We start from the raw sequence: 19584 nt of genomic DNA, 5'->3' as shown, positions 1-19584 counted from the left end.
AGCCTGATAAGTTCCTTGTCAACTCTGTAACCTGGGCAAACTTATTAAGTTCTAAGTCCATGTATCTGTAAAATGTAGATAAAACCAAGCTTTGGGGACTAGAGAACATTTTCATAAACTATCTCAGTAGGTTCTCAAGAAATATGATAATTATTAATACATGCTGAGAGAATAACTTATTTTGAGCAAATATTCTTTAATTATCATAGGTGGTAAAAATTTCCATCAATAAATTTGCAAATTGAAATAGATCCTCTTAGGCCATGGGTTTCTATTCTAGTTCAGAACATTTTGGAATTTATGAATGCCTTTCCAGAAACAAGAGTCACACCAGATAACATCTGCTTTCTTCTTCCCAAAAATACAAGCAAAGGATGATCACAAAACAGGAAAAAAAGAAAAATCCTTAAAGAACAACATAAAATCTTTGGAAAAGAGGCCAAGGCATATTGTACTCTATCAGAGTTGTAGATATCATTCTGTAGAAACCCAAAGGATTCAGAAGTTACAAATCTTGGCTCAAAGGAACACCTAGAAAGACAGGAGGAAGATGAAGTATGAGGTATTATAAGAGCCAAAGAGGACATCAAGAATTAAGACACTGTTAAAATTGTAATATTATATATATGGGACCCTATAAATTAGGGGCATGTATTATCTTCTAATCCTTGCAGAGGTAGGTACTGTTATTTTTATTACTTAAAAATATAAAAATTGAATCCCCCAAATGCCTACCTATTGGGTTTTATAACAGTGATCATTGGTATGAGTTTTCCAGGTGAAAATGGGGTAGCAAAAGTTAGATTGCAAGGGACTGAGGAGGTATAGTAGGTAAAGTATAGAAGACGGAGGATGTTTGAAGATGAAGGAGATGTGGAGTAAAGGAAATATTTGTAAAATACTAAGGTGGACTTGGGCATGTTTAAATGCTGGTGAGAAGGACCTAGAGGACAGGGAGAAATTGAGGCTCGAGAAGGGAAGAGAATTTTTGATGGACTAAGTCCCTTAATTCCTGATGCTGATAAGATTCAGATCACAGGTGAAGGAATGAGCTGTAGAAAAGGAGCTAGCGCTCACATCTTTTGTTACAGGAAAAGAAGGAACAGATAAGCCCCCCTGCAGTGATAACTGTACATTTCTGGGCAGGAAGTTGAGGGTGTGGTATTCTATATCGCATTTTCCCTCACCTACCATATTTTGTATGTTCTGGAGAAATTGTAGTGTTCCTTTGAAATTTCCTCAAATTGCCTCCTTTTTGCTTCTTTTAAAAAATTATTGTAGAACCTGTTTTGGTTGGATTCTATCGATAATGTAGAGTATTTCTACAGTGCCATTAAAACAAACAAAAATAATCCTGAAACAGCTGATAACTCACCAATTACTATATGAGAAAGTCCTAATTTACCTTGTAATTTTGAGATAATTCACCTTCTGTTTAAGAAGTAAAATTTCCCTCTGTACATTTTTTTCTTCCCCTATTCATCTTTTCCAGTTCCACTGGCAAGAGTAGCAGGTGGCCTATGAAAGGCTGGAAAGGAGAGGAGGGCTTGAAGAAAGATCTAGGATGAGTTCCAGGTGTATCACTTACTAGCTCTGTCTCTTTAGGCAAATCACTGAAGAGGTAATGGGGAACTTGAACTTAAGATTTAAATGATTAACTGGAGTTCCTGTGCTAAATGAGAAATTGAATAAGGCTCTTAAGATGGCTGATAAATAAGGAAAACACAGGGCTCAGAAGACTAAGATTTAATAGCATCTGAAGAACTGTCATGGGAGTGAGGGGATGAAACCGTTCAGTTAACTAGAAAGTATTAGTTTAAGAGTTTAAAAGATTCTACAGAGTTTGAGTAGTTGTTGATGATAAAGTCTGAGTGAGAACATTGGAGTGAAGTGCTGGAGTGGAATGAGGTCATGAGAGTCGAGGTCAGGGATGGGTGAGAATGCTCTTTTGGAAGGGCTTTACATTTGAATTCACCTATAATAATTTTGGTATTGAATAGATGTGAAAGGAGCTTGTGAGCTCGGGAACACAGATTATCAGGAGCTGGTATGGATTTATGACTAGAGTTGACATGACCAGACTAGGAAAAAGATGACATATGCCAATTGCATGTCATGCTTTAAGAGTAATGGTGGAGGTACAATAATAACATTTTATAGTTTGAGATGTATGCTGGGTGTTGGTAGGGGAAAGAGTGAATGAAGAAATTTGCCAGTACTTAGTAGGAGCCTATTCTGAGCCAGGTGATACATGAACTCTACCTCATTTAATCCAGACCATAGTCCTCTGAAATTGGTTCTGATGTCCTTGCTTTGCAGAAGAGTAATGAGAGATGGATTGCCTTCCTTGATTTCTTACAGCTCATAAGCATGGGGCTGGGAGAAACTCTGGGGAAGGTGAAAGAAACATAATTAGAGAAATGCTTTTATGATAGAAAATATATTACAGTAGACAGGAGGTTAGTACTGAGCCTGAAACAGTGGGCTTCAATAAGTTTGTTGAATTAGTCTGTGTTTTTAGAGGTATTTCATTCTCTAATCTTACTTTTCCACAGGTCCCAGTTATCCCATGTTCTTTGGATTATCTTCCCCACTGAAGCTTGAATATTAATCCATAGACAAGATGACGCATTTGTCGTCTTCCTCCTTCTTTTCTGATTTTGGGCTGCTATTGTATTTGGAGGAGCTAAACAAAGAGGAATTAATTAGATTCAAGTCATTTCTAAAGAATGAGACCCTGGAACCCAGGTCCTGCAGGATACCCTGGTCTGAAGTGAAGAAAGCCAAGCGGAAGGATTTGGCTGACTTGATGAGCAAGTATTATCCAGGAGAGCAAGCCTGGGAGGTGGCTCTCAGTATCTTTGGCAAGATGAACCTGAAGGATCTGTGTCAGAGAGCAAAAGCAGAGATCAACTGTGAGTGATGTTGGAGACATACCTAGGGGTGGGGAGAAGGGGGTGCTTCCTGGAGCCCATTGATTCTGTGAAAGGGATTTGGGAATGAAGTCCAGGCCATTCTCTGGTACACAAGTTCCATGGTGGTCAGGTATATAATGGGAGTTTGTTAGATCATTTGAGGAGCACTAAAAGGCTGAAGAGTTTTGAGTACTGTTGTTCAGTATGGCTCCTTAGGATATGCTATGCTAAGTCGCTTCAGTCGTGTCCGACTCTGTGCAACCCCATGGACTGTAGCCTGCCAGGCTCCTCTGTCCATGGGGTTCTCCAGGCAAGAATTCTGGAGTGGGTTGCCATGCCCTTCTCCAGAGTATGGCTCCTTAATTGGCAGTAATTCATCCATCTGGTACCGATTAAAATGATTAAAAGAATAGAATGATTAGAAAGAATTACCCCACCTAGTGTTCTTTTGCCTAAACTACAGATAAAGTAATTGCTGCTGCTGCGAAGTCGCTTCAGTCGTGTCCGACTCTGTGCGACCCCATAGATGGCAGCCCACCAGGATCCCCTGTCCCTGGGATTCTCCAGGCAAGAACACTGGAGTGGGTTGCCATTTCCTTCTCCAGTGTATGAAAATGAGAAGTCAAAGTGAAGTCGCTCAGTCGTGGCTGACTCTTAGCGACCCCATGGACTGCAGCCTACCAGGCTCCTCCATCCATGGGATTTTCCAGGCAACAGTACTGGAGTGGGTTGCCATTACCTTCTCCAAATAAAGTAATTAGGCTGGCCTAAATTTTAAGAATACTCAAATATGACCTTAAATTTTTGCTGAAATATGAGGAATGGGCAAAAAAAAATATTAAGGGACATAAAAACTATTTTTTGTCATTCCTAGGTGTGAAATACTGTAGACATCTAAAATTCCTTACTCACATTTAAGGCTTTACAGCTCCAAAATGTATATCCATTGTTTCTTTTGAGCCTCACCACATCCCTATGAGGTCAGTACAGACCCTTACTTAGGCTTAGACTAGACCACTTGCCTTAGAGTTACAGGGTGGGAGGCATGGCGAGAAGTGTCCTGCTTCAGTGTTCTCACCATATCACTTTTCCGTCAGCTAAGCTGGTGGAGTCTGGGGCTCTGTTGGCTGTAGTTTCTTAAATCCAGGTGATCATAGAATTGGACCACTGAGGAAAATTCTGGCCCCTGTGTGGCTGTCAGCAAATTCTTGTGTTTGGTAAATCTCATGTTCCTTTTGGAATCTGTTGCAGGGACTGCCCAGACCATGAGAACAGAGGACACCGAGGCCAGAGAGGTACAGGGTGATCAGGAAGCAGTGCTGGGTAAGTAGGTGGGCTTTTTGTCAGATTTGGGAGGTTTGAGCTTTTGAAGCATAATGGGGGAAGATTATCTCTCAGGAGACTTTTGTTCAACTCCTGCTAATTTCTTACGATATACAACCTGCTCAGTGATTATCATGGAGAAGGCAATGGCACCCCAATTCAGTACTCTTGCCTGGAAAATCCCATGGTCGGAGGAGCCTGGAAGGCTGCAGTCCATGGGGTCGATGAGGGTCGGACACGACTGAGTGACTTCCCTTTCACTTTTCACTTTCATGCATTGGAGAAGGAAATGGCAACCTACTCCAGTGTTCTTGCCTGGAGAATCCCAGGGATGGGGGAGCCTGGTGGGCTGCCGTCTATGGGGTTGCACAGAGTCGGACACGACTGATGCGACTTAGCAGCAGCAGCAGTGATTATCATTCAGAAAGAATTGACAAAACCAGCTCTCTGGACAAAATCAGACACAGGACCGTGTTAATTCAGAGTCTTTAGAAATGACCCTGTCACTTGATAGTCTGATGAACAAAGGTATCTTAATATCTTGTTTTATGGACTGAAGAGTTCATAAGAGTTCGTAAGAGTTGGCAGGGAAAATCTGGCTTGTTGCATCTCTTCTGTTCAAAATGATACTGTAATTGAGTTCCAGGATGGTGACCAACTAATCTACATAAAATGTAATTTCTAGGACCAGGTTTTCTTAGTCCTAATTCAATACCATTTCCAGTCGCCCTGCTTTGTTTTGAATTCTATATTAGCTGAATCCCAGTTTCTATAAATTGAAATATAATACACAGAAAATGGGACCATATGAGAAGCCTTTGTTCTTAACTCAGCTATGCTGCTTTTTAATGGGCTACATTATTTCATTCAAGAAATAATTGAGAGTCTACTTTGTTCCAAGAACTAATAAATAAAAATTTCCTATTGTATCAAATGATTCTGAAGATAAGTTCCTGCTTGGGCCGTGATTTCTGATACAATATAAGGAGCTGTAAATTTAGGAAACCAAGATTCTACCTCCATAGAAATTTACTTTGTAAAATTTGGAAGATAGATAAAGTATTACAAAGAAAGTAGATTATCCTTATAACCCTGATTTTTATAAAGTGCAGCAACGTGTGAGATGTTATACCATAAAAAGGAGTATCTGACTTCTAATACCATACCTTCTCCTGAGGGAGAAATAAGGATAATTTAGTGGGATCTGAACTTTGTTAGATGTTTGTACTGAAGGCCTTAGTAGAACAAAGAAAAGAATGATATACTTTAAAAAAATTAAAGTAATTCCAGCTTGAGATGTGTGCTGTGAATGAAAAATATACTATGTTCTGAGAGAATGTATGGAGGAAGGAATCCCATTAGTATTCAGATGGGGATTGCATTGAATCTGTAGGTTGCCTTGGGTGATATGGTCATCTTCACTTTCTGGAGAGTTTTTATCCTAAATGGATATGAATTTTGTCAGAAGCTTTTTTGGCATCTATTTAAATAATTGTATGATTTTTGTTATTTGTTAATGCAGTCTCACACTTATTGATTTGCAGATACTGAACTCTCCTTGGGGATAAATCCCACTTGATCATGGTGTATGATCCTTTTAATGTGTTGTTGAATTTGGATTGCTGTGTTTTGTTGTGGGTTTTTACGTCTACGTTCAATGGTGATATTGGCCTGTAATTTTCTCTGGGATCTTTGTCTGATTTTGGTATCAAGGTTATGGTGGCCTCATAGAATGGATTTGGAAGTATTACTTCCCCTGAAATTTTTTGGAATTGTTTCAGAAGGTTAGATTTTAAGTCTTCTCTAAATGTTTGATGGAAGTCACCTGTGAAGCCATGGTCCTAGACCTTTGTTATGGTCCACAGTTTCAACTTCAGTACTTGCGATTCATCTGTTCATGTATTTTATTTATTCATGGTTCAATCTTGGGAGATTGTATCTTTCTAAGAATTTGTCCATTTCTTCCAAGTTGTCCATTTTATTGGTATATAGTTTCTTGTGGTAGTCTCTGCTTATCCTTTCTATTTCCGTGGTGTCCCATGTAATTTCTTCTTTTTCATTTCTAATTTTATTGATTTGAGCCTGCTCCCTTTTTTTCTTGGTGAGTCTGTCTAAATGTTTATCAATTTTGTGTATCTTTTCAAAGAACCAGCTTTTAGTTTCATTGATCTTTGCTATAGTTTTCTTTATCTCTGTTTCATTTATTTCTGCTCTAATCTTTGTAATTTATTTCCTTCTCCTATTTTTAGGTTTGTTTGTTCTTCTTTCTCTAGTTTTAGATGTTAGGTTGTTTGTTTGTGATTTTTCTTGTTTCCTGAGGTAAGATTTTATTGCTATCAACTTCCCTCTTAGAACTGCTTTTGCTGGATCCTGTAGGATTTGGATCATTGTGGTTTCATTTTCATTTATCTCTGGGTATTTTTTGATTTCCTCTTTGATTTCTTCAGTGATCCATTGGCTGTTTAGTAGCATATTGTCTAGCCTCCTCGTGTTTGTGTCTGTGTCTATGTATTAGGTAGGTCTGTCCTACGAGGCCCAGCAGCACACTTCCCCCTGATCAGCAGAGCCCTATGGTCTGGGGGTGGCCCGTGTGCAGGCCCCATGGGCCCTTCTGTTGTGGCAGGGCTGGCTACTGTGGACGCACTGGTAGGCATGGCTGGCCCCTGGTCCAGTTGGTTGTTAGGCCCTGCCTCATGCAGAGGCTACTGGCTGCTGGTGGAACTGATCTCAGAGGAGCTGGCGGCATGGCCTGGGGGGTCCTTGTCCTGGTGCTGTCCCACTGGTGAGGGGGGCTGGGTTGTGGCTGGCTTGAAGCCCAGGTTTGCTAGAGCTGATGTTGACCTGCCACTGGGTGGGGTTGGGGCATGTTGTGACTGGTTAGAGTCTGGGATGACCTGGTAGTGGGTAGGGCCAGATCACAAGTGCCTGGCTTTGGGAGTACAGGGGTGCCAGGACTAGCTGGTCTGTTGTTGGGTGGAGCCAGATCCCGATGTGACCAGCTGTGGAGCTCTGCGGGGTTCCAGGGCTGGTGCTGACCCACTGATGGGCGGATCTAGGTTTGGCTATGGCCTGGGGGTCCTACAGGTGGTAGATGAGACCAGATTCCAGGGCCGTTGCTGGCCCACTGGTGGTTGGGGCTGGATTCCGGGGAAGCTGACTGAGGAGCCTAAGATATCTTAGAGCTGGTGTTTCCCTGCTGGTAGGTAGGGCCCCAGGGACTAGTGCTGACTAGCTGGTGGACATGGCTGGGTCCTGGTGCTAGTGAACTAGGGGAAGGATTCCAAAATGACTCTTGCCAGCACCCGTGTTTTCCTGGTAAAATCAACTCCCAAAGTGGCTGCTGTCAGTGTTGTGAGGGTAAGTCTCCGGTGTCTTCTGCCTCCCTGGGAGGCTCTCCAAGATCAGCTACTTACTCAAGTTCCTTTCATATCACTGCTTCTACTCTGGGTCTCAACATGTGAGATTTTGTGTGTGCCCTTTAAGAGCAGAGTCTGTGTTTCTCACAGCCTTCCAGGCTCTCCTGAAAGTAAGCCCTGCTGTCTTCAAAGCTAAATGTTCCATGGGCTCATCTTCCTAGGGCAGGACCCCAGGGCTGAGAAGCTCAGTGTGGGGCTCAACTCTTGCTCCTTGAGAAACATGTTTGCAACTGTTCATGCCCATTAATGTTTTATCTGTATAAAGCAGATTACTTTGATCTATAGTTCAGATCTGTCTTCAGATCCTGTCTGGCTGTTAGTGTTAATTGTTGCCTTTGTTCTCTTTTTATCTGGAGAATGGCTCTGTTCTCCATACATACCATTTTTTTTTTTTTTCTCTATAGAAGTACAAAGAAGAAACAATACTTCTGGAATGAATCTAATTTTTATTTTCCATCATAAATTTCTGCATTGTCAATTATTTTTTCCACAATTTATAATGTGAGTTTTAAACCCACAGGAATATTTTTGTTTTATTTACATTCTTTTCTCATCTAAACCAGCTGTGCTTTGATTTCAGCCTGTATCACTCCTACTCTATGTCCAATATTCTTAACATTGCAAATCATAGAATTAATTTTGATCATGTGTATCTTTTTTTTTTTTCAATCTCCCTTCTAACTGACTTAGGTGATGGAGCAGAATACAGAATTCAAATAAGGGAAAAATTTCGCATCATGTTAGATAAGAACCATTTGCTTGGGAAATCTGGAGATTTCTGTCATGAAATTGCTCAGGAAGGCCGAGAACTGTTGGAACGTTTGTTTGGTGAAGAAGTTGGAACCGAAGAGCAGCCACAGACGGTGGTCCTTCAAGGGGCTGCTGGAATAGGCAAAACAACGTTGGTGAGAATGATGATGTTAGATTGGGCACAGGGCAACCTCTACCAGCAGAAATTTACCTATGTTTTTTATCTCAATGCAAGAGAAATCAACCAGTTGAGAGAGAGAAGCTTTGTTCAGTTGCTGTCAAAGGACTGGCCCAGCACAGAAGGTCCCATTGAAAGGATTATGTCCCAGCCAAGTCGTCTCCTTTTTATTATTGATAGTTTTGATGAACTGAACTTTGCCTTTGAGGAGCCTGAGTTTGTGCTGTGTGCAGACTGGACCCAAGTACATCCTGTGTCCTTCCTCATGAGTAGTTTGCTGAGAAAAGTGATGCTCCCTGAGTCATCCTTGTTGGTGACGACAAAACTCACAGCTTGGAGGAAACTAAAGCCTTTGTTGAAGAATCGGCATTCTATACAGTTACTAGGTATGTCTGAGGATGCAAGACAGGAATATATTTACCAGTTTTTTGAAGACCAGAGTTGGGCCCTGCAAGTATTCAGTTGCCTAAGAAACAGTGTGATGCTTTTTAACATGTGCAAAGTCCCCGCAGTGTGCTGGGTCGTTTGTAATTGTCTGGAGCAGCAAATGGAAAAGGGTGCTGATATCACGCTGACTTGCAAGACAACCACTTCTCTGTTTGCCTGCTGTATCTCTAGCTTGTTGACACAAGTAGATAGAAGCTTTCCTGGTCTACCCAGCCAAACCCAACTGAGGAGCCTGTGCCACTTGGCTGCCAAAGGAGTATGGACTATGACATACGTATTTTACAAGGAAAATCTCAGAAGACATGGGTTAGTGAAATCTGATGTTTCAATTTTCCTAGACACAAATATTCTTCAAAAGGACACAGAATATGAAAACTGCTACGTGTTCACCCACCTACACATTCAGGAGTTTTTTGCAGCAATGTTCTATGTGTTGGAAGGCAATTGGGACGCCAGGGACGATTCCCTTCAGTCTTTTGAAAATTTGGAGCTGGTGCTTGAAAGCAGCAGTTATAAAGACCCCCATTTGTCACAGATGAAATGCTTTTTGTTTGGCCTTTTGAATGAAGATCGAATGAAACAACTGGAGGAAACTTTTAACTGTACAATGTCACTGGAGGTGAAATGGACAATACTTCAGTGGATGGAAACACTGGGTAGCAGTGAACAGCTTCCATCACACCTGGTTTTTCTGGAGTTGTTTTTCCACTTGTATGAGACTCAAGATGAAGTATTTGTAAGCCAGGCAATGAGATATTTCCAAAAGGTTGTCATTAATATTTGTGAGGAAATCCATTTGCTTTTGTCTTCATTCTGCCTGAAGCACTGCCAGTGTTTACGGACCATGAAGCTGATGGTAACTGGGGTATTTGAGAAGAAGATGTTAAACTCAAGCTTCCCACCTGAAACTTGGTAAGTGGGTTAGGTCAGTTCCCTGGAAGTGCCCTGAAAGGGAATGAAGGACGTAGATGTTGTCAGAGGGAGGGGAGGAGTTGTTTAACTGAGGTCCCAGAGCCAGGATAACCTTTCAGAATTGTCCCACCTTGAGACAAGGAGGCCAGGCACTGAAACCCCCTATTGACCAGTCACAGCTACTGGTGAGGAATGGGCAAAATGTGCCTGCAGTTGCTGTCTTGGCCTGAGGGCAATCCCCAGAGAAGCACTTGGCTGAGAGCTTCCAGCAACTAGGGAATGAGTGTTTCAGTTCTCAAGGAGGGAGGCAGCACAGTGCTAACTTCCGTCCACTATAATATATTCTTTTTAAAAAAATAGAGACCAGGAATTTCTTGCTGAACCCAGAGTACATAGCTCATTTGTCTGGGCTGTTTCACTTTACTGACCTCACTCACCTTCCCTATTACCTTGATATAGTTTGGCCTTTGCATGAAAGATTTAGCCCTTTAACACCATAAATAGTGAGATAAGAAATAGTAGGTGCTGAAGGAGTGTTTTGAAAGACTAAATGCACCTTCAGCATTTTATGCATATTATTTTACCCTCTCTCCTTTCTCAAGTTACTTTTTCTAACTCTCTTGAACTATGGTATCAGTTCCAGATTTAATTGATTAAGGGCTTGGGGCTTCCCTGGTGGCTCAGAGGGTAAAGCGTCTGCTTGCATTGCAGGAGACCTGGGTTTGATCCCTGGGTCGGGAAGATCCCCTGGAGAAGGGAATGGCAACCCATTCCAGTATTCTTGCCTGGGAAATCCCATGGACGGAGAATCCTGGTAGGCTACAGTCCATGGGGTCACAAAGAGTCGGACACGACTGAGCAACTTCACTTCACTTCATGTGGCACACAGCTATATAATCACAGAATATTTAACATGTTATCCAAGCTAATGCTGGTCAAAACCATATCTCAATTTATTTTTAAGATTATAAAACTGAAACTCAGAGAAGTTCACCCAGAAAGTTACAGTTATCAGTTATTGATTCAAGCACAGATCAAATAATAGCTAACATTTGCTTAACACATACCCAGTATCCCTCTAAGTACCAGCTCGTTTAGTCTCCAATAATCCTACGTAGGTGCTGTTATTTCCATTTTACTTATAAAAAACTGAGGTACCAAGAAAGAACATAACTTGATTGAGGTTACACATCTGATTATAGGTATTTGGTTTTCCAACTTTACCCAAGTTTTCTCATTGCCATTACATACAAATGTATTCCTCTTATAAGAACATACATTTCATTTCTCTTGGAACTGTGGAAGTAGGAATTGTAGGCTGGGATGCTATGACCTTTCCTGTCCTTAGGGAGTTGTGAGTAATCACCTGCAGTCAATTTTCTTAATTCTGACTTCATAGTTCTACTTATAGAAGACATGATTGAACCCAGAACATTAGAATGTATTTTATGCCTAATAATAAGTATTAGGAAGGAATTCTAGCAACTGTATTGCTAGTCTTTGTGCTACTTTTCCCTCATCTATGTTATAGTGTTATCTGATACTAGAGTTGCCATTGTTGTGAAAATAAGAGACCGAGAATCCTGTGTTTTTTTAAGAGACATTATAGGTGACCTTAGCCTATTTTATGACATAACTACATTGTAAACCTCACAAGAGCGGGATCTCTTGTTCACCATTTTATACATCGTATGCAGTAAGTACTTGAATGTCTGAATGAATGACTTACCACCTCAATCTCAAATTTAAGACCCTGAGTGATGTAGAGACCACCCCTCTGCAATGTCATTCATCCCAATTTAAGCAAGGCATGGGGGAACCAATATTTATTGAGTAGTGAAGTGGATCACTATATTGCCATTTCAAACTATGCAGTTTTTACATACGAATTATTTTGAATTAAAGGCATCTGAGTTCTCAAAATTCCTTATTTGCCTAAAAGCAGAGCCTTCCAAAAGATCTCAGCTTTTTAAATTAGCTGTCATAAATCCCCTCCCCAGAGTAACTCTAATCTTGTCTTTGTGAAGGCAGCAGTTGGCACCACACTCAGACATTATTATCACCATGATATCTTCAGGCTCTCCTCTAAGGGGCCCATTTACCTTACCAAAAAGCCATTTGTTTTCCTGTAAGTGCCCTTTCTCCCTCTGCCTTTCCTCTAGTAATTGAGGTATGTAGACTCCAAATTCCAACCACTCCTTTGAGTTACTCCTAACTGAGTAGCAAAGGACACTTGTTTTCACTCAGCACCATCTTCTGAGAGTTGCCTGAGCGGAAACAGATTTGTTGGTCTTTTCTTTTTCTAATCATTTAGGCAAAGGGCTGGCAGTCACATTTTTCATTGGTGGCAAGACCTCTGTTCTGTGCTTCATACAAACAAACACTTGAGAGAAGTGATCTTGTGTCACAGCAACCTTGATGAATTAGCAATGAAGATTTTTAATCTAGAGCTAAGGCACCCAAACTGTAAACTACAAAAACTACGGTAAGTCTGGCATGAGAACATGGAGTTCTTCTTCTTTCTTTCTTTATCCCACCTCCCACTCCTACTCATTAGGGGGAACTAGTAGTAAACAGAAATTAAAATCTACTGCATAAAATACTCTTAAGAACACCACCTATGGAAACGTCTGGAGTTGTGGGAACATAAGTAACTTTTTCTGGGGAAAACTGCACAGAGCATAGAAGTGGTTGACCTGGTTTTTGAGGCTTGATTAGGAATTTTCTAGATAAAAAGGAACATAGAACTAAGGCATTCTACTCAGGTCAACAAAGCATTTTCAAAGATAAGTTCTGTTTTTTCCCCATTCAATACAATGCACAGATGTTAAGTGTTTAGTTCATTAGGTTTTGACAGTTGTATACACCTTTGTAACAAATACCCAAAACAAGATAGAGAGTAATTCCCTCCCCTCGTAAAGTTTCCATGTAATCTTTTCTCTATTTACTTCTCTCACTCTGTCCTGTCGTAAAGGCAACCACTTTCTGACCTCTATGACTGTACATTAGCTTTGTCTATTCTTGGAACTCATTTAGATTGATTCATGTGTTCATCTTATTTTGCTCAACAAAAGGTTTTTTGAAATTCATGTTATTGCATGTTTCAGTCATTCGTTTAATTACTGATTAGCATTCCCTTGTAATGATATACTACAACTTGCTTACTTATTTTCTTATTAATGGATCTTTGGGTTATTTCCAGTTTATGGCTGTTATGAATAAGGCTTCTATGAATATTTTGTACCAACCTTTTTTTATGACATGTTCTTATCTCTTGGGCTAATACCTAAGGATGGAATTATTAGCTCATAGATATATATTTAACTTTTTAAAAAATTCCCAACCAGTTCTTCAAAGTGGTTTTACCATTTTATAATCTTGCCTGCATCGTGTATACGTTCCAGCTGCTCCTCATCCTTGCCAACATTTGCTATTTCCTTTTCAAAATTTTTATATCTTCATTTTATTTTAGATACCCTACCACTTTTTTACATTTGCTTGTTCACATCTCTCTCTCTTGTCTGTTGGCTCCACCAGGAGCTGGAACCTATCCTATTTGTCTCTGTATTCGATGCCCATCAGTGTGCCCAATGCCTGATTGGTGCTCAGTAATATGTAGTGAATGCTGAACAAATAATTGAGACTTGTTGTTTCCATTAGCACTGGAGATGAATGTTCTTTTTTCAGGAAACAGGCTTCTCTTTAAATATTTCCCTTAGAATCTCAAGTAAGTAGATGAAGTCTGGTCTTGCATATATTTATAAATGTTGTTGACATATGCCCATATGTGATGATGACGTAGTCAAGTCCTTTTCACTTACCCGCCTTCATCTCCCCCACAGTGACCCTTCACTGGATGCCACCAACTCAAATTTCAACAACAGCTGATACTGGGGCTTCCCAGGTGGCGCCAGTGGTAAAGAACCTGCCTACCAATGCAGGAGATATAAGAGACGTGGGTTTGATTCCTGGGTCGGGAAGATCCCCTGGAGGAGGGCATGGCAACCCATTCCAGTATTCTTGCCTGGAGAATCCCATGGACAGAGGAGCCTGCTGGGCTACAGTCCAAGGGGTAGCAAAGAGTTAGACACAACTGAGGCAACGCAGCATGCAGTGTCTTCTCTGGGCTTAAATGGCTCCCTCTTTTAGAATGCGAGAGTCTCTTATGGGGGATAACACCATGAAGACGGCTCTCAGTCTTTCTCACCTTAGTATCACCTTACTCAAATCCCTTTTCCCTGACAAGGGATTTCAACTTACGTTTAGTGAGTGCATTAGGCACCTTTACTATATGATGATACCTAGCACTCTAAATGGATATAAAGCTTTATTCTTTTGGTGTGCTTGGCTGGATGAGGGGTGAGGGTGAAAGGTGCTGCTGAGTCACTTCGGTCGTGTCCGACTCTGTGCGACCCCATAGACGGCAGCCCACCAGGCTCCCCCGTCCCTGGGATTCTCCAGGCAAGAACACTGGAGTGGGTTGCCATTTCCTTCTCCAATGCATGAAAGTGAAAAGGGAAAGTGAAGTCGCTCAGTCGTGGCTGACTCTTGGCGACCCCATGGACTGCAGCCTACCAGGCTCCTCTGTCCATGGGATTTTCCAGGCAAGAGTACTGGAGTGGGGTGCCATTGCCTTCTGCTAAAGTGAAGGGAGATGATATCACAGGTTTCTGAACGGTTAGAAATATGACTATACTGGGCATTTGGGGCCAGCAGTGGCACTGGAGGACCCAGGCTTAAGTCTCTGACAAAGTTAGATGGAAACTTAAAAATTGGCCGATTTAACTTACTTCATATTTTGCTTTCCGTTGTCTCTCTCTCTACACCTAACAAAGCCCATGAGGTGACAGGAAATATTTTGAAAAAATGTGTTTTGCTAATTATGCATATCAAATAGTTGATATTAACTGTGAACTCACGTTGGCTTATTTAAAGGATTAATGTTGTGAATTAATGTTGTCATGCAGTATTTGGAATAGCCCCAATAATATTTGGTCATTGTTCCTAAAACTAAAGAGTTTAAAAAAAAACAAACAAAAAAGAACCCTCTTCTGCTTTCCTTATGTTACACCTTCTTTTCCTTCAAGGTTGAAAAACAAATTGAGAGTATTGGTTGTCAGGATATAATGGACATCTAAGTCATAACTCAGTCTTTTTCCTAGGCAGCATGCTGAATCCTGAGTATATGATCTTGACCTGGAATATGAGAAACCTAGTGTCAAATAAGAGATGGCAGAAATAGTTAGACAGTGTCTAAGAGCTGGGCTTGAAAAGAAAAGGATGTTGTAATCAGGGACAGAGATGATGATGTAATCTCTCCTGTGTATTTTTCTTCTGAAGGTTGAGATTTACTTCTTTCCCTGACCTTTGTCAGGGTATCTCTGGTTCTTTGACTCACAATCAGAATCTGATACATCTTGACCTGAAAGGGAGTGATATAGGGGATGATGGAGTGAAGTCATTATGTGAAGCCTTGAAACACCCAGACTGTAAACTACAGAGTCTAAGGTAAGTCATGAGTTTTGTGCGTGTGTGTGTGTGTGTGTTTATAATTGAGACTTTTGTCTGTCCAAATAGACTCTTACAGCCTGGACTTGCTATTCTTTGGGCTAACTTAAATTTACTTTCCTGATACAAAATAGCAGGGATTAATAGATTCAGGCTTCTTTCCTCCCAATAGGACCTACAACTCCTCCCACCTCCCCCACTGAAGAACTCCATTGTATAGTTCTCTGTGTCTCTATCTTCTAAGTCTGGGGGAAAAAATGGGAGCAGACCCAGAATTTGTAAGTTTTTCATATTTAAATGCAGGCATACTCACTGTATCTTTGAACTCTCACAGAAAAGAATGCACCACAGGTGGGTGGGGTGTGCAATGCTGTGGTGGACTAAACTTTTTTAACTTAATTTTGGATAATGAATCCCCCTTACCTTGTAATTGCAACACAGTGACCAGGTCAGAAAGTTGAGGAATATCAGTGCAGCAGCTGTCAAGACACTTGCTAGCTCTCACACACTACTGACAGGCCTGACCTTCTTTACAAAAGTGAGAAGGTTAGCAATCATACTTGCTCTCCACATTGTGTAACAGGTTTCAAGAAAGATCTTATTTTCCAAGGAAAGGCACTTAAATCAACTTCTCACAAAATAAAAACAAGCAAAAAAGAAAAACAAAAAATCATTACAGTAAGTTTTACCTTAGAAGTTTTTGAAATCCTTAGGTTCAGTTCAGGGGAGCAAGACTGAACCTTGATACATGAAGGGCCAAGGTAAGGCTGTATTTGTGGGGAGCAAATTATAATCTCTATGTGGACAAAAACCAGTGAAATCTGAAACAAGACCTTCTTTTTAACAATAGGCAAAAGTATCATTGGGATTTTTTAAAGTCTCACCAGTTTTTACGGGATGAAATTCACAGGATATCTGCAAAAGTTTTTGGTTAATTCTTAATCATGTGTAGAGTTCAATTGTCAGCAGGCCAGCCTAGGGTATTGGTTTTACCAACTACAAGGACATTTTAGGTCACTTTGAGGAAATTTCTCCTCTGTCCAAGCATAAAACATATTAGCAGCAAAGGGTTGTTAAATGGAGGGAAAGATGTTTTCTTGTAGTAGGAGCCATGGAGCCAAGAAAAATGCCTTGGCACTTGACAGATCAGCAGGCTGTGATAAGATTGCTTTCATCAGTTGAGATTTGAATAAGGCATTCCACTGATGAACCTTGATGTAGGCCCAAGTATTAGACTTTCAAATAGGAAACCATTTCTCCAAGTCAACTATTACAGGGCTGTTGCACCAGTGCGTAGAATGTTTGGAGGCAGAAGTCATCAGAGTTTTGTATATTGTCTAACACTCTATTCTGTAGGACTGGATGTTTTCTCAGTGTGGGTGGCCACTGGGGAGTAATCAGTCTCATAAACATTTCATATCATGAAATATTCCTAGGAAAAACTCCAGTTCTGTGTTTGCTTTAGGCCTCCTGTTATGAGAGTTAGAAACAGCCTGAGTGGCCACGATTGCCTTGTTCAGGCATAGATCATGCTGAGCTTAACATTTTAGAATTGCATTTTGATATTTCACTCCCCCTGCTGAATGTAGATGATGCGGGCAGCGAAAGTGTTGATAAATTAGTGGGTCTTTGCCAGTTTGTTTCACCAAATATGATCCCCAATTGCTACAGGGACTTAGCAAATTTAGAAATAGTGTTTTAAAACGATTTAAATTGTAAAGAGACTCATATCAGCCCTTGCAAATGAACATATTGGAAAGGTACACACAATCACTAATTTTCGTGTGAATATTTCACGATGATATTTACCAAAGGTTTTCCCCCACAAGAGGAGAAAGATCTTGTCTCCCTGTCTTAATAACTTCTTCCACATTGTGATAACAGGGTAGCTCTTAAAATATGTTGAACACATGGGAGGGGGGATGTTGGACATGCATTTACTGCCTAATTGTGCCCGGAATCCTGTCTTAGTTTGCCTGTACTCTGCTGTTGTGGTTACAAGCAAGGTGAGGGAGCAATCATTGGTTCCACCAAACAGCCACCTGAAGAATGCCAAAATGGTATAAATGCAAAACACCCCTTAGATCCTCAAAGGTTTTGAGTTAGGACTAACATTCTAGAAAGAGAGCATCTAAAATGGTTGCTAGAAGAAACTGACTAGTTGCCAAATATAAACAGAAGGTACTTGAGAATGTCAGATATCCACTCTAATATCACATAGAGTCACAATCTTGGCTCTATTATTAAGTAGAATAGAATACTTTATAATATTAATAGGTAGAGTGCATATGGTCCAGTAGAAATGTTTGCTTTTCCAGGCTTGAAGAACTTGCAGTTTATTACACTTGTTTACAGTCCTTAAGAGCCCGAAGCATAATGAGCCATGATAAACATGCACAGACTTTGGCAAAGTGAGAGTATACACTTTGAAACTGAAAGTTCTGCCATCTGCATAGGTGATACAGCAGGCAGAGACTTGAAAACTGAACTGCCAATCCTCTCTTCTCTCTCACAGAAATCTTTCATTCATCAGATTTAATAAACCTTCATATGTATATTTATACAGCTTCATAATCACCCCAAATAAGGTTTAAATGAAGTATCATTTAAACATTTAAGCCCTAACTTTTAAAATGCATATAATATGGGACATAAGACAATTCATTGATTTGGGGGAATTATTTGATCTATAAGGGAACTGTAAGATTTTGCTACTATAATTTGAGTAATATGAACAAGAAATGGTAACAGAGTATTGTTAAGAAAGTAATTTATTTTCTGTCTTTGAAGTTTAATTTCTGTATATGCATTTAGATAAGCACACATAACTAATTCTTAAAATGTTACATTACTCTGAGCCTCCAAAATCAATGAGTAGGTTTAGCAAATATATTTGACATTCAGTTCAGTTCAGTCGCTCAGTCGTGTCCGACTCTTTGCGACCCCATGAATCGCAGCACGCCAGGCCTCCCTGTCCATCACCAACTCCCGGAGTTCACTCAAAATCACGTCCATCGAGTCAGTGATGCCATCCAGCCATCTCATCCTCTGTCGTCCCCTTCTCCTCCTGCCCCCAGTCCCTCCCAGCATCAGAGTCTTTTCCAATGAGTCAACTCTTCGCATGAGGTGGCCAAAGTACTGGAGTTTCAGCTTTAGCATCATTCCTTCCAAAGAAATCCCAGGGCTGATCTCTTTCAGAATGGACTGGTTGGATCTTCTTGCAGTCCAAGGGACTCTCAAAAGTCTTCTCCAGCACCACAGTTCAAAAGCATCAATTCTTCGGTGCTCAGCCTTCTTCACAGTCCAACTCTCACATCCATACATGACCACAGGAAAAACCATAGCCTTGACTAGACGAACCTTTGTTGGCAAAGTAATATCTCTGCTTTTGAATATGCTATCTAGGTTGGTCATAACTTTCCTTCCAAGGAGTAAGCATCTTTTAATTTCATGGCTGCAGTCACCATCTGTAGTGATTTTGGAGCACAAAAAAATAAAGTCTGACACTGTTTCCATTGTTTCCCCATCTATTTCCCATGAAGTGATGGGACCAGATGCCATGATCTTCGTTTTCTGAATGTTGAGCTTTAAGGCAACTTTTTCACTCTCCACTTTGAATTTCATCAAGAGGCTTTTTAGTTCCTCTTCACTTTCTGCCATAAGGGTGGTGTCATCTGCATATCTGAGGTGATTGATATTTCTCCTGACAATCTTGATTCCAGCTTGTGCTTCTTCCAGCCCAGAGTTTCTCATGATGTATTCTGCATATAAGTTAAATAAGCAGGGTGACAATATACAGCCTTGATGTACTCCTTTTCCTATTCGGAACCAGTCTGTTGTTCCATGTCCAGTTCTAACTGTTGCTTCCTGACCTGCATACAGATTTCTCAAGAGGCAGGTCAGATGGTCTGGTATTCCCATCTCTTTCAGAATTTTCCACAGTTTATTGTGATTAACACAGTCAAAGGCTTTGGCATAGTCAATAAAGCAGAAATAGATGTTTTTCTGGAACTCTTGCTTTTTTGATGATCCAGCGGATGTTGGCAATTTGGTCTCTGGTTCCTCTGCCTTTTCTAAAACCAGCTTGAACATCTGGAAGTTCACGGTTCGTGTATTGCTGAAGCCTGGCTTGGAG

At 40.7% G+C, this 19584-nt stretch overlaps 1 protein-coding gene across 13 annotated transcripts in view; it reads left to right on the top strand.

The window, feature by feature from the left end:
* The window catches only part of NLRP14 (NLR family pyrin domain containing 14), a 45367-nt gene that overhangs the window by 4693 nt on the left and 21090 nt on the right, over positions 1–19584 (top strand). For 10 of the 13 annotated variants that reach the window (XM_086340317.1, XM_086340315.1, XM_086340307.1 and 7 more), the window contains 5 exons: positions 2556–2915; positions 4167–4238; positions 8345–9941; positions 12256–12426; positions 15282–15449. In XM_086340317.1, the coding sequence (XP_086196443.1) occupies positions 2624–2915; positions 4167–4238; positions 8345–9941; positions 12256–12426; positions 15282–15449 (2300 nt within the window). In that variant the 5' untranslated portion in view covers positions 2556–2623. Of the gene's footprint in view, positions 1–1492; positions 1622–2555; positions 2916–4166; positions 4239–8344; positions 9942–12255; positions 12427–15281; positions 15450–19584 lie in introns of all 13 variants that reach the window. The other 3 variants (XM_086340313.1, XM_086340316.1, XM_086340312.1) reach the window with 2 other exon arrangements.

Source organism: Bos grunniens, chromosome 15, assembly GCF_055505025.1.
Source record: "Bos grunniens cultivar Pamir isolate PY7600 chromosome 15, Bosgru_T2T1.0, whole genome shotgun sequence".
NCBI classification, from domain to species: domain Eukaryota; kingdom Metazoa; phylum Chordata; class Mammalia; order Artiodactyla; family Bovidae; genus Bos; species Bos grunniens.
This window is presented reverse-complemented; position numbering and strand designations above follow the sequence as displayed.